Raw genomic sequence first — 16,410 nt, 5'->3', positions numbered from 1 at the left:
TCGGTAAATTTTGAAGGGAATTTGGCAAACAATAATATGTGATTCGATTGTGAACTAATTTAATATTATATAAAGTCATTAACTAATTTGGAAGGAAAATAAATTTAATTTTAAACAATATAATTATTATCCTATTATATTTTTAATTATTTATATAACTGTTATTCTTATAGCATCACTGGTATTGAATGTAACAAACAAAATATATAGTATAATAATTAGTAAATTATTGTGACCGATGATGGTAACTAATATGTATTAATATGTCTTAATAATATTATAATATTATATTAAGTAAATTGTATTATATTTGCTTTTATTTTTAAATTAAAATAAAAAATGTTTTATTACAATATTTGATGAGTATATTATATGAGCTTAGTGGTAGTAGATGTAAGATAGAAATATTGCAACCAATTAACAAATAAGTATATACCTACGTATATTATCTGAACACCCCACCCCCCAAAAAAAAACATACAAAATACGCCACTGAATTTGGTACTACATATGTAGTACATTATAGTAAGTATAATTACTCATCTATATAGTCTATACAGTAGCGCAGTGAACTTTTTTCCAGAGGCTAATTTAATATTTCTACCATTTACCTGCTACTTGCTCACCCAAAGCCTGATAAAGGCATTTACTGTTATATTTGTTACTATATGTCTATAGTAAATAAACTAAAAAAAACAATTCGTTACGCCATTGACTCTATACAATGCTCTATAGTTTATACAAATATACTTATAGTATACATATCATACAGTGAAAAGGAATTTAGGTGTAAAATAATATGAGTGATATTATGACGTTTCATTTCACGTCATTTAAAAAAAAAAATATATTAATATTAATACTATATTATATATTTATATTGTTTAACATTTTACTGCACACATATTATCATTTATAGTAGATACATTTTATACCCATATATTATATGCGCATAAAATAACAGACGATATATCTCTAAAACTGTAAATAATATAGGCAGATACACCTACTTATATATAACGTATATTGTAGTAATAAAATATATTTATATATATTATGTTTGTATAATATTGTTGGACGTCTTCTGCTGCAGACAGTTCATCGGAAAACAGATATGAAGTCGAACCACCTCAACAACAACAAAAAAAATATGACAACTATGAGCAATGACACTAGATACAGGATTTGAGTGGACACAGGATTTTCGACGTTGATGACCACTGGTTTGCAGTACGACTGGAGCCCCATCTGAAACGAAATCAAGACCATGACACGTTATCACGTTATTATTTGTACATTATAAAAGCACACATTTATTTTACTCAATGCATGATATTGTGATTGTGAAAAATAGTTAACGTGGAAGAAGGGGGGTATTGCAAAATACATCAGTAAAATATAAGTATATTATAATATACACTTTGTTTATTACACCTTGGTTATAAGTCATTTCTATAGTTTGATTCTGGACCTTAACTAAAAACGTATACCTATTTGAATTATATTTTAGGTTCACACTTAAAGTATATTTTGTTTACATTTATAGAACTTTAAAAATAATAATTAAATGATGGTGGCCGTTCAATTATTTAAAAATATTTCTATACATTTTTCACAACTAAATTTCAACTATTTGAAAATATTTAAAAACATAGTTTCTCAATGAGGGATATTATTATTAAAAAAAAAATGTCGATTAATATCGGAAAACGTAATTTTTCATGTGTGCACAGGACGTAGGTGCATAAATCTTGATTGTTCCAATGTATTCCATTTCCATCATTAAGTCGTTCGGAAAAACATCAACAGTACCAAACGTAGATATAATGATGTGAATAACCTGGCGTGCTTAGTTGTGGACAGTGGTGGTAAAGGGTCCATTTTTTAAAGTTCAAATTGTCAATTTTTTAGATATAATGTTATAGTATCTGATGAATGACGATTGGCAGTGATATTGACGTCTTGTTATAATCGTATGTCATATAAATATTTTGATGCGCTATGGCTTATGCGTTTATGACCATGGACAAATAAGTGTAGATGATGTGATACAAAAAGGCTACAGTTACAGACACAGGCATATAGATTGTGGTTAAGAGTTATGAGTTTATGACTAACAGGTAACAGCTTATCGGCAGATAACTATAATAATGAATTGAAATAGAAATAAAAATATATGAGGACGGGTCATACCCACGATATTTGTCTCCATCTTACAAGTAAGTACGTTACATTGCTAGTATATGTTCAGCAGTTCATGTTTATTTTCGTTAGTATTAATACAGGGGTAATTTGTGTTACATCAGTCTTTTTAATTTTTTTTAAACATTTTAATTTTAAAGCAATTTGTGGATATTATTAAATAATTTTTATACATTTTTATAATAATTTTTTAATTTTTTTTTTTTTTATATTTTTTTGTTCTATAAACTTATAACTCGTTTTTAGAAAAAAAAATTGAAAATTGTTTTAGTGAACATATTGTTACTTTAATATTTTATAATAAGTCGATTTATTCTAACATTAATACTAATGAATGTATTCACCAATTAATGCTGAACGTAAATTTATTATGTCAAGCTTAAGAGGACGCCAAACTTGCATTTTGTTGTCATCGTCTTATGAGTATCTATGTAACATGTAGCAAATTTGCGCTCAGCAGCTTATGTTTAGTTTAATTAGCTTTAATATTAGTGAATTAACCTACTATAAAACTTAATGGTAAGGTCATTATTTTTTTTACCTATATATGAAATGATTTTCATATATTATAGTAAACATTTTGTGTTTCAATGGCTATCATCATGACCATAGGCGTGCGCAGCCTCCAGTTTCAGGGGCAGTAAGAGATTAATTCGGTCCATTCTTCAAATTCACCATTAAAACCGGCCCATAGTTTTACTTTTCTTACTATTGGGTATCAAAATTAAAATTGTATTGATTATTTCTTTTTTTGGATAAAATGTTGTACAGTAAGTTACAAGCCACTAAAGGTGTACTTTTCCACAAACCTATAGTTAATATTTAATATTTATAATATGAAAAACAAATCATTTTTAGAAATATAATTTTACCGAGGCCCATTATTTAATATTTGCTGGCTCCCGTAGCCCTGAAGAAAGTCCAGGGGCAGCATATTATGCTGTCTCTGTTGCCCCCGTGCGCACGCCCATGATCATGATTATTATTAGAGTTATTACTTTCTTTTTTTTGTACAGTCGAATAGGGTGCCCACTGTCCACCCGTGCTTAATACTTTAGGAAGACATTATTAATATAATTATGTCAACAATATTCTGAAGGTTTTTGAGTGTTTGATAGTCGCCATTAAAGAATTGCAGTTTTTTCCTATAGAAATTGTAATAATATAAACTGCCTTTAAAAATAAATTCTAGTTTTGGTGCTATAAATATCTACCCATTGGATAGATAACATATATAATATACATTATAAACTATACAGTGAAACCTCTAAAAACCGGATACTTGATTGCTGAAATTATTTCCGGTATTCAGAGAAGTTTCGTTGTAAAAGTATCGATATAAATTTAATCAATTAATAAATAATAATTCGAACTTTTAAAATGAAAAGAATGTATGCATAATTATAGGTAATATAGCTTATAAATTATAATTTCCGATTTTCTAAAGTCTAAACTTTTAACTTATTTAAGATGAGTAGATAAGTATTTAAGATATAGCTTTAACAGAAATATGCTATTCAGATAGGTTGACGATTAAATTATTTGAAAATTATATTAATAATGAAAATTTATCAAAAATTCCAAAAAAATAATAATATATATGATTTGAAAATAATAAGCATAAGTGAAACTATTTATTTTGATACATCTATAAATTATTCCAACATATTAATATTAACAAGTCTGATATAGGTGTGCAAAATATAATAGTTTTAGTTTTAGGTGCAGCTAGGCTATACGACCGATGAATCACGGTTGGAAAACGTATCGGGCGACAGGTGTACCAAGTTGCAATGTTGTATGTAGGTGCCTAACAAATAGCCCTAAAAAACAAGACTATAACAAACAATATAATATTATGTGTATGTAACAAAATATTTATTATAATTAATAGGTACGATTAACAGTTGTAGCGAGTAACTGCAGGTACCTGTGTAGCGAAATACAATAAACATCATAATCATCGGCAATAATAATTAATAATGGTAATAAAGAATAGTAATAAAAATAAAGAGATCAGTATCATTATTCAGTGGTTTTAGAGGTAGTTAGTGTACCTATATAATCTATACATAGTTAGTATATACCAATACATATATGGCACGGGTGGTACACTCATGTATTGTGCAGCCGATTAATTTTCTCCCGGAAGTAGTTACCTACAAGCGCATATGAATATAATATTATAAATTGTATACTTGTACGGGTACTTAAATTATAATTATTGTTTTTGTACAAGTGCGAATTAATATGTTATTAATATCTATGTGCCTATATATAGTATAGAGTTATTACTAATTGGGCATGGCGATGTTACAGAGCAAGTTGAAAATATATTGTAACAATTATTTAGGTATTAATATTCGGATTGAAAAAAGTTTTAACAACCGTGTGTAATGTCGCACTTTGTACAAAATGTGTACGCAGCTAAAACCCGCAGGATGCAATGCTATTTTAATAGTTATGTACGGCTTATAAGCGAGGACTTCCGATTGTTATATTTATATACTTAGGACTAAAGTATAAAACTCAGTTATAATGCATCCAATGTTCGAACGTATAAGATTTTTCATTCGAGTATTTTATGAAGGTATTAGGTACTTATTATTATAGTTATTACGACTGTAATGGTAATATAGATGGTATGATTAATGGATATAATGTAGTTGATACTGTAATGAGTTCGATCAGGGTCACACACGGGATTATAAGATAACATGATGAGACTTATTCGTGAAAAGCAATAATCCCATGGGGGTTTTTGCGATTTTTGTGCAAATCTAGTAAGAAATCCGCTGTCCGTTGCACCGGTACCGGTAGCCGTCATGATGAACGAACCTTTACTACATGACATGTACTGGACATGTACGATGTACCTATATGACTTATGGCTATTGATAAATTAATTACTGATCGTCATAAACCTACAGGTGGTTTATGACGACACGGTAACGCTCTCTGCAGTGTCTCATAAATTCATAGAATGACCTTAGACATAAGACATAATATCCTGTACATGTCAATATGAAAATGTATTATTGTTATAAAGTAAAATAATATTGCGGCCATATGTGAATCGAAAATAAATAATGACTTCAAATATTGCATTATATACGATTGAACGAATCGTCACACGAGTTCCGATAGATACTTGATGCGAGAAAGAGTGAGATTCGAAGACTGACATGCACGTGTACAACATGCAATACTAAAATATAAGTTAAGTATACTGTAGTCCACTCTCCAAATTTTACGCAGAAGAAATGAATACAATACACAGCATGTCATACAATCTTAACGAAGCTTTGGATCTCTTTTAGGTCTTAGATGACGAATAAAAAATGTTTGCTTGAAAAGAATTGAAATAAATAATAAATATAATGTTAAACTTAATGGTCACTGGCAACTGCCAGACTAATGATAGAGTAAATGGTTGATAAAAGATAAAACTGTGTTTTTGTACAATTATATGGGGGTCTGATTCCAAACCGTCTTTTGGCTTTTAATTCTTCTGCAGTGGTCAATGACGTAGATAGTGCGGTCAATTATAATTGGTTTGTGTACTTTATTTGAGTAGGTTATATGGAGTTAATAAATTATGACCAATGGCCAAAATTTAAAATATGTATAATATTTAATGATTAAAAAAAAAAATTATCCATTAATGATTTAATGATTTTGTATTAATTAGAACTATAGACCTATAGTTTTGGGGCCTAGACTTATTAGTCGTGTAGCCACAGTAAACACTAAACACTCATAAATAAAATAATTACATACTAAATAATAATTATTAAAATTTCCGCAAATACCTAACCTAATATTCAAAACTTAGAAATAATACATTTTTATGTATTTAATGTTAGCTAATAGCCATTTAAATAATTTAATACTTATTCATCAATTAACTATAATATTTTTAATCTTAATATGCCTACTTGGGTATATTTAAAAATTATATAAACGACATAAGATTTATTATTGTATATACAAATGAAAAATAAAATACGGTATTTTTATATCACATGATAGTTGATAGTTTGATAAGTACCTATATAATTGTATTTTTAAAAATATACTCCATCTTAGAAGGTTAGAAAGTTTTCATTTGAATTTCGATAAATTGAATAAATAGTAAAATGTTAAAACTCACAATTTCGTTTAAAATATTGTACTTTTCAACAGGGTTATTTGTTGTTATCATAATTAATATGAATATTAAATGTATGTATAGGTACTGATTGAAAGTATTCTTGTTCAAATCGTTTAAATCCAACTAATCTTATCGCAGATATCTATTAACATTGTACGTAATATTATTATATTATTTTACGGAATTTCTGTTGTAATATTTTTCAAAAAGTGTATACAATTAAAAACAAATTCACGTTATAAAATATAATATAGCTAATTAATAGTTATTTATTATATTAGTTTAGAATAATATACACAATTTATAATACTTGTAGTGTATAACTAAACCAATTATTGATATTTTTGTAAATTAGGAATTCGCGAAACGAGAAAAGGACGGCACTTTTTTATTTGTTACCTACTATTGATATAATAAATATAATTCATTAAAAAAAAAAATGAACTTTTAATAATTTCTGCAGGAGCTTAATAACGATTTGATGCAAAACGTTTGTACTTATAAAAATATGTGCTGTTTGAATCGTATTATCTTTATAATCTTATTTTTTAAAACTTATACTCTTTAGCATAATTCAATGATGAATCAGTGATTGTATAATGAAGTTTATGAAAAACAATTTGCATAGAATTACGTACAATATTTATTTTTCGTTATACTGTAAAAGTAAAATCCTTTAAATCCATGTTATGTAAATTGCGGAAAGCAAAAATAGTTTGTATATTTTTAATGGGTTAGCCACGATATAAGTATCTGGTACTTACGTGCTATTTTTTGAAAACATGTGTAATAATGACAACAGTGCAATACCTACATACTACTGCGCTGTAGGTACAACAACATTGTACACGTATATGCATTTTTTAGAGAGTATAATAACGTTTATATTTCGACTCGAGTTAGTCCATATACATCTTGCCATTTGGAAAAAATTAACCACGAACATCATAACAATTGAAATTCCGTCTCGACATATATAGGCAATGGTTCCAACAACAAGAAAAATCTTCAATATTGACCCATTTTAAAATGATACGCTTAGCGAGTAATTGTATGCCGAACTGCTAAATATTAACTATCTGCAGTGCAATATACCTACGAAGGTTAGGCCACCGGCGGCGTTGATCTCAATGAGTACGTACAATAATGTCTCGAAAACAAATCGCCGGTGACAAATTTTTTGTTATTCACGGTTTGTGGAAAACATTATATTTATTATTTATCGTATTCTATACGTATTTAGTCTACCTAGATACTCGAAACAGCGAAACGGGAGCGTCGAAAAAAAAAACTTCTGCATGACATGTGTAATAATAATAAATGAATAGTATATGAATGTATCTTTTTAAATATCATCGCTCGTCACCGTTGATGCATCCAGATCCAAGTATTTTTAAATCGTAATATGTTACATACTCGTAACTAAATCAAAACTAATTTTATAAAAATTGAAATGTCGTAAGAAAGCTAACGCATAAGCATAAGCACAGATAATGTTTTTAACTTTAAGTTTGATGATAGACCAATTCGTTTTCATACCAAAAGCTACTGACACACACATTTGTCATGTGGCGGATATAGATCAAAGAGAGAAAACAAATATTGTTAGATTTCAGCACAGTATTTGTTTTCTCTTATAACTATTTAAAATTGTAGATAGGTACTTTCTATCTTCTATGGTACACATTTTTAAAGTGTATATGTCATATGTAATTATGTAGTAAATATAGAGAATATATCAAGTCATAATAAACTATTAGGATTTAATGCGATATTTAAAACTATATTACAGGTAATAACATGCCAGACGTACGCTAATATTATGAAAACTATTCAAGTTCCTGAAATAAGATCTGGGAATTCGCAGGGGAAACCGCAATGGTCATATCTTTGAGAAATCGTGGAAACATTCCCAGAGGGGTGCATCAGTATAGCTACTTTTAGACGCGGCTATCGCAGGTACTCGATGAACTTTTACGGAAACATGTATTTTACTAACCCATCCGCCGTTGTAGTGTATCCAAGCGGCAAGATCGTCCTCGATCACTTCGCCGACGGCTTCGATCAGGTCGGGCAGTTGATCGGCACGGCCGCGGCGCGCGCAGTCGACCGCCAGCCCGGCGGCCACGCACATGAGCGACACGACTTTGGCCCACGTGACCTGGGCGCCGGCCCGGAACAGTTCCCGGGACACGGACACCAGGACCATCGAAGCGGTGGCCACGTTTCTCCTGTACGATGGCCGGTGGTGCCGCTGGAACAGGCGCTGAGGCGACACGGCCGAGTCGGCGGTCGGCGCGGTCGCCGACGGGTCGCCCGCACCACCGGCCGTGGACGCGGCGGTGGCGGCCGCGGTCTCGGCGGCTACCGCTCCGGTCGCGTACAGTTTCGGGTCGAGCCGCTCCAACTGGAGTCCGACCCGGAGCACGGCGGGGAACACGTCGCGGCGCACGCCGTCGGTGTGGTCGGCCCCCCCGGCCGCCGCCATAGCCTGTAGCGGCGGTATGAAGTAGCCGCCGCCACTTCCGCCGGCGGCGCCGCCACTGCCGTCCACCGAAGCCGCCGGGCTGGCGGCCGCGCTGGCCGTGCGCAACGCTCCGGCGCACTTTTTCGTGTACGCGCCGGCCCGCTTCAGCTTCCACCGGACGTACTGCACGCACAGCGCCTTGCCGTGTCGCGCGATCTGTTCCGTCGGCACGGCCGTCCGCCAGCCGATGGTGTGCGACAGTTTCCGGGACACGACGTCGCTGACGTTGCTGAACCGCCGGCGGGCCGTGGCCACGGTGAGCGACGGCCCGCCGCCGAAGTCGACGCCGCCCAGTTCGGATTGCAGGCTGTGCGACTGCAACACCGCCGGGAAGCTGAACTTGCGCCTGGGCACGGCGGACGTCGTCGTCCTGCCGACGCCGCTGTGGCTGCTGCTGCTGTTGTTGTTGTTTGTCGTGTTGTTGTTGTTGAAGTTGGCAGCCGCGCATGAAGACATGACGAGACCACCTTCGGACATACGCCGCGCTTCATTACACCTGTGTGCGACACGTAAAAACAATTTATTTAATTTTATTATTATATCATTATAATAATAACGCGTATTATATTATGCAGTTCTGTTGAACGTTTTTTTTTTTTTTTTTTTTATAAAAAGGTTAATCTCCGACAAACGTGTAAGTTGATTAAAATGTTAACCATTTAGTCATAAATTAACATGAACATTTTTTTTTTCTCAATATTGTCGATAAAAATACATTTTTGAAAACTAGTTTTGTATGTATTGCGTGAAATAATTGAACGTCTCGATTGTATAATAACAATTAAATGATCTAATTTCAATATATTATATTATCATGTTATGTAGTTACCTCCATTTTTTTTTTTTAAATTTTAAATGGATACTCTCAACTACAACTCTATTAAGCGTTTTATGAAAACAAATTTGCTGCCAGGAGCAGTCGTTACTTTTATTATTATAGCCCAATCTAAACTGCATAACGCCACTGAAAGCTATCCACATGCACACATTTCATAACTATAATATAATAGCTGCAAACCCAACATATAATAAATTGGTGTCAACCGCATTACGTATAATGCCGTTAATGGTCGATCAACAAATAAATTCGATCGATATAATTTCGTCGTTTAGTTATACGGACTTGACGCGAATGACTCGGCTATACTACCTACCTATTTATTGTGTTATTTTGTGCAGACACTAGTTATACAGAATATACGCTTGCCGTTTGTACTATTAAAAACGAATAAACTCAATTAATTCGATTGTGTGTACGACGACACTATCAGCGGCGGGTCTGAAAAATAAATATTATATATTTTTTTTCCCATCTATTATTGTCTATATAATATTCACTAATGGCTAATGCGTTGAACGCTTTTATAACAGAAATCGGTAATATTGATTTTGGATTTACTTTGCTGAAAAATATAAGTGTTTTGAACCATCTCTGATGGTATATATAATAATGTATTTCTGTAAACATAATATTATACTATGCTTTTATAGATTCAATTCCGAATTTCTAAATGTTTTGTCGCTTTGAATCAAAATAATAAAAATCATTATTTTTCATGCCGTCTACGTTCAGCTGAAAATGTTCGGTTTAATGTCATGCTTATATCACCGTACAACGCGTGTAACGTGAATTGAAACGACGATACGCTCCAAATTCATGTAAGTATTTAGTTCATATAATTTATAATTTTTTCGAATAATATTGAAGTTCCGATAATACAGTTTATTGGTGTATAGCTTATTTTCAGTTTTTTGTTACGTCTTTCATAATAATATAATATATTATACGCGTGTCGATATCATGTATTTTAAGATATTCTAAAATACAATTATAACGTCTTTATATAGGTCTAGGAATAATAATAACGATACGGTTGAGACGTAAACTATTTTGAAAACATTTTTTTTTCAAACTTATAACACTTTATTAACGACATATTATTACGATTAAAAAAAAAAAACATATTTTTTTATGCACGGACATATCCGTAGCCGAAAATGTCACATGTGTGAACCTATTATTATATTATGTAGAATATTATCCTCCGCGAGTCTGCGACTGTCAACCGTTAGTATAATGCGGTTAAAAATTTCATTATTTTACGTAATCTATATAATATAGTTTTGTGTCTTAGTCGTATTTCGTGGTGTTCTTGCATGATTAATGTAAACATTTTAATTTACCTTATTAACATTTATTACGATTGGTAGCTTGCTCTGTGCGACTATGCCTAATAGTAATTAGTAGGTAATGTAGAATTAAAATATTATTATTATTGAGAAGATGTTAACAAATAACAATATTTCCTGTGATAGGCACAGATCATACGAAAATTTGAACATTTGAACTATTTTATAATATTTTCATAGTTTTAACTACGTACCGAAGACAGTTCAACTCTATGGATGAATATTACCAACGCCCACCGGTCGTAAGATGACCAATCGTTATTGACGGGAAAAATATGCAAACTTAAAGTATTAAAACTATTAAAAAATAATAATAAATATTTTAGTCGAATGATTATAGATTTTGCTTATAAAAGTATATGAGCTATGATACATAAACAAAGCAATAAAAGTCTAGTTGTAATAATCGATAAAATAAAAAAAAATAGTATAGTAAAAATACATGAGGTTATAATGCTAATGAAACATAAAAGCAATTATTTTAACATTTCAATTTAAATTACGGCATAATGGTTTACGTGATGTATCCACCTAATTAAAAGTATACATATTGTGAATAATAAAATTTGTTTAAGATAGCTAAATCTGAACCATTGAATTATATTATTATACATACAACTATTAATAAACATATTTATGGATTTGTATTCATACTTTATAATTATTAATAAATGAACTAAAGCAAGACATATTAACTGTTGAAAAATTTTATGTTCAATTTTACTTCTTCGAGTAGCGAATAAAATATTAATTAATTCGTATGTTGCAATTTTTGTGTTCTGAAATAACGATAAATAGATGTCTGCAATAAAGACATCCTGCATAACGTAATAAAATATCCATGAAGATGAAAAATATCTTTTCATTTCGCGAAAAAGACAAAAATGATCATTCATATTGTTTAAAACTGTAAAAGATATATTATTTACGATGTAAGTTTATTACTTCATTTTATGAAAAAAATTGAACCTAGGTGGACAATTAGCCTGTAGATTGGATATTATCAAGTACCAGTGACGTGGCGCAGAGTCGTCTCTCGTCAGTGGTGTAAGCAATTACTAAAAATTATACTTACGTCTTTCGCACAACGTATGAATCTATATGCAGAAGATAAATATAATATTGTTCTGTTTCGTTTATCACACTCACTAACGGTAAACTTAACATCTATATCGTGATCATCACTCATTATAAAAGAATTAGAAACATAAATGTTATACACAGTTATCTAAATAATTGATTATAATCAATAAATAAAGAACAATATCGACCATTGACTAATAATAGTTCGAACCTGGAAGTCAATGAGTGGCGGACACCGATGATAGTTCCCGTGTTCTATCAACGCAATGGAGTAAATATAATGATGCCTGATCATGTAACACATTTGAAAATTGCTTAGAATATATGTTAGTGCCACCACCCCTTATACTTTCCATGTACATACTAATTCCAATACAGTTACTTTTATACTATCTGTAAACTGTAATAGTGTCATATACGAAATAGGAAAGGGAATTGGAATCGTTTACACACGCGACATATTTTTCGTATTTTTAGGAAATGCATTGTTGACCTAAACGTTCGTGTATTGGAGGTTCGGTGGGCATTTTACTGAGTACCTATTCTCGGTTTGTTATTTTTCCGACAGCCAAAACACCGGAAACTAAATATTATAAATAAATAATAGTCTAATACCATCAACAAAATGTAATAATACATAATTTTACATTGTTAGAACTTAATCATGGATTAAATTAAATTTTAATTTGGTAATTTAAAAATATGTATACCAATAACGCTTTACAACTGGCATTGTAAGCAATGTTTATACTGCTGCTTATATGCACACCACGCCACTGGGTACTATGCTTGGTATATTTCGGTATAATAACTTCACGAGCTAATCGGTTTTGGTGTTCTTCCACTCGCGAAAATGAATGATTTTAAACTACAGAACTTGCTATTATTGTCATAATATAGTCCCTTATATGGCATGTAGATATAATTAACGAAAAAAAATGTTTCTCAGTGCCACTTATTGAATGTACTTCAAATTACTCATTAAACTTTTCTAGTGTTTCTAAAACAAATTTTTGAATTTTTGTTAGAATCGGTAAAGTATTTTTATATTGTATACATACAATACACATATTACTTTTTATATAATAATTTATATTATGTAGGTATGTGTTTGAGTGTAGAGGTGTATTTAATTTATGTATAAATATATTATGTACTTTTAACTTATAAGAAGTTATAATAAAGTTTTACCGGATGTGCAATTGATGCAAGTTAAGTAATTTTATTTATTTACTTTTACCTAGTAAATATTTTATGAAGGGGTTTTTTATTTTAATGATATGCAATATTTAAACTGTTGTTATAATATTTTATCTACGCAATAAAAAAATAATAAAAAAATAATAACAATAATTAATGTATTATGATCGTTAAAATATATTTTTTTTTTATTTTTATTTGTTTATATTTAAGTTGTGAGTGAAGTGAGTGTTTGAAGATGATGGGCACGTTAAAAAACTATAGTTCTAGTTAAACTGTTAGATGAGAAATACATTGACATTTTCTAGAGTACCGTTCGTGATTTATAGCTGATTCTAACAATAGCTTTCAATCAAGAGTTCCGATGAATCTTAATAAAATAAAATAATAAAATATAATATATATATATTATATTTATAATCTGTTTATACATATTTTATAAAAGTGTAGTTTATAATGTTAAGTTAACAATAGTATATTATAATGTCCAAATAATATAACCATAAGCTGTAGGTATATCGTATATGCAAATAATATAAATTAACATTTCATACATAATTAGGTAAAATCGTACTGTTATGTTTTACTAAACAAGACAGTGAATAATAATTGGTTTACTATCGAAAAATATGTAAAGTCGCAAAGACATCATATGATGTAACTATGCATATTAAGAATTAAAATAGTATTATTATATAGTGTCATCTACCATCGGTTTATTTTTCAACATTATTTTCAAGCGATAATGCGAGGGGAGATTATAAAGCAAACGACAAATTAGTGCTTTTGAAGATAGGTAATACCATATAATTAAAACACTAATAAAGGACGAAGAAAAAATAAACAAACTATATAAATTTCAAATACCATATATTTCAATATCATAAGTAATACAATATTAGGTATGGATAAAAAAAAGTCTATGGGAAATCATATAAAAAATGTTATGAATATGTATAGTATATTTACTAATAATTGAATATTTGTGCATTATTTAAAAATTAATTGCTTGTCAAATGAATAAATATTATATAACAATGAAATTAAAAAAGCCCCTATAGTTACATCTTACATTGGAGCATTTTAATTTCAAGAACAAAATCGACCTATCGACTATAGTTACCTATCGACTTTTTTTTTTAATTGGAAATTGATACTAAATTATAACCTTATAGCAAGTATTAATTACATTTCTTTTAATTTTAATCATTATTCATATTGATCCGATAACTTTTATTACTTCATAATAAATTAAATTATACATACAACTGTCGTTAATTATTTTATAATGTTAATGTAGTAAAAGGTCAAAATATTTTAATTTTAGAATATTGGTAATATTTATAGTAGTTATATGTTATATGTATAAGTAGTTTATAGTAGTATCATGGTCCCTAGTCACCTAGACCAACTACTTAACATTTACTCATATAATATTCTCTGCCCATTTTTTGCTCGGGTCACGAAGATGTTATGTAACTTAACATATATTTAATACGATGCCGAATAAGATGGGATATTAAGTAAAAACTATAATAATAATAATAATAATAAAACAATTAAAACTAAATTTATAATAAATTATGTAATATTTAATGATTTATTGTAAAATATTTATATAAGTGTGACTTTAGATTTAGATGTTGAGTTTTTTTAGCTACTTACGATATACCTACATAAAAAACTTAGCAGTTTAGTTACTGGCGGTTTTATATACAATATTGTTAACTGTAAATTGTAATTAAATGATTTTGTATACACGTGTACATATTATTTTTTATTCAAATATACCATAATAATATTAACCATTTGTGTATAGGTAGAGCTGCTATGTAATATAAACAACCATATATTATATACGAGTACGAAAATTGAAAATTAATATTATTGTTTACTGTTAACGTTAATGTATAATGTATTATACCTAGGTTCGTGAAATTGGCCGCTCAACTTTGAATAATTCGAAAAATTTACTAATATTTTAAAAATGAATAACAAATTGGTTTTTAAAATATCAAAATATTATTAAAAAAAAAACTTATAATTTATGTGTAAATTCAAGAAACTAGTTTGAAAAATATTGGCGAATTTTTGGAATTTTTTAAACAAAGTCGGGAGGCTATAGGAAATTAGCCGATGATATATACGTCTATAAATTATAGTAGACACTGACAACACTGAACATTTGAATAAAAAAATAAGAAAAAATACTTTTATGTAACTAAAGTCAATCAAATGTCCACCGTTAACGTAAGACACTCATTTAAAAAAAAAACTATTAATATTTGCATGATTTTAAGTTTTTTAAATAAAAATTTCAGACGAGAAGTCTGTGATACGATTTAAACAAGTATTTAAAGTTTGAAAAAATGGATCGGAGTAGTGGACCAATACTGTATTCTTCTAAAAAACTTATACCTAACTAATAAAGTATTTTCACGAAATTTGATTTTTATAGATCAATATACTTCAAAAATATTCTACAAATATAAAAAAGGAATTAAGAAAATTTTAAATTAAGCTATAAAAAATATATTTTTTAATATAATGTCATTTCGTAATGACTTAAAGAAATATTTTCAAAAACGTCTGTTTTTTTCTGAAACAATGAGGGTCTACCGTTTAACGAAACATTCCGTTTAAGTGATAAACAATAAGGTAAACATATCCATCATTAATACTTTAATAATAATAATTCAACCCAATATCCAATAAGTCAAAATTAATTAAAATAAATGATGTTAAAAAAAATAATGTTGTATACCTACATTTACTAGTTACTACATGATTTTTACGAGTATGCCTGTTTGTTTTTAATGTATTTCTTATCAAATCTTTTTCTCAATCAATAAAAATTATTTGGGTAAAATAAGATTGTGATTTAAGTATCTCGTCGAACGATGTCATTATGTCAGCAGTATATCTACCGTATTAGATAAACACTTTGCCCACATCTTTTTTGGAAATTACTGTCATTTCAAAATTGGTAACTAATTTAATTAACTATAGTCATTATTCAATTGATCAGTAATTTTTGTCGGGAACCAATTCAGAT

At 29.8% G+C, this 16,410-nt stretch overlaps 1 protein-coding gene across 7 annotated transcripts in view; it reads right to left on the bottom strand.

Annotated features, from left to right (window-relative positions):
* Window positions 1-906: 906 nt before the first annotated feature.
* The window catches only part of LOC113555859, a 53,267-nt gene continuing 37,763 nt past the window's right edge, over window positions 907-16,410 (bottom strand). For all 7 annotated transcript variants that reach the window (XM_026960436.1, XM_026960431.1, XM_026960429.1 and 4 more), the window contains 2 exons: window positions 8,355-9,378; window positions 907-1,248 (listed from right to left, as the gene is read on the bottom strand). In XM_026960436.1, the coding sequence (XP_026816237.1) occupies window positions 1,099-1,248; window positions 8,355-9,359 (1,155 nt within the window). In that variant the 5' untranslated portion in view covers window positions 9,360-9,378 and the 3' untranslated portion in view covers window positions 907-1,098. The remainder of the gene's footprint in view (window positions 1,249-8,354; window positions 9,379-16,410) is intronic.

Source organism: Rhopalosiphum maidis, chromosome 3 (genome assembly GCF_003676215.2).
Source record: "Rhopalosiphum maidis isolate BTI-1 chromosome 3, ASM367621v3, whole genome shotgun sequence".
Lineage (NCBI taxonomy): Eukaryota > Metazoa > Arthropoda > Insecta > Hemiptera > Aphididae > Rhopalosiphum > Rhopalosiphum maidis.
Note: the sequence above shows the minus strand (reverse complement) of the source record. Positions and strands in the feature narration are given on the sequence as shown.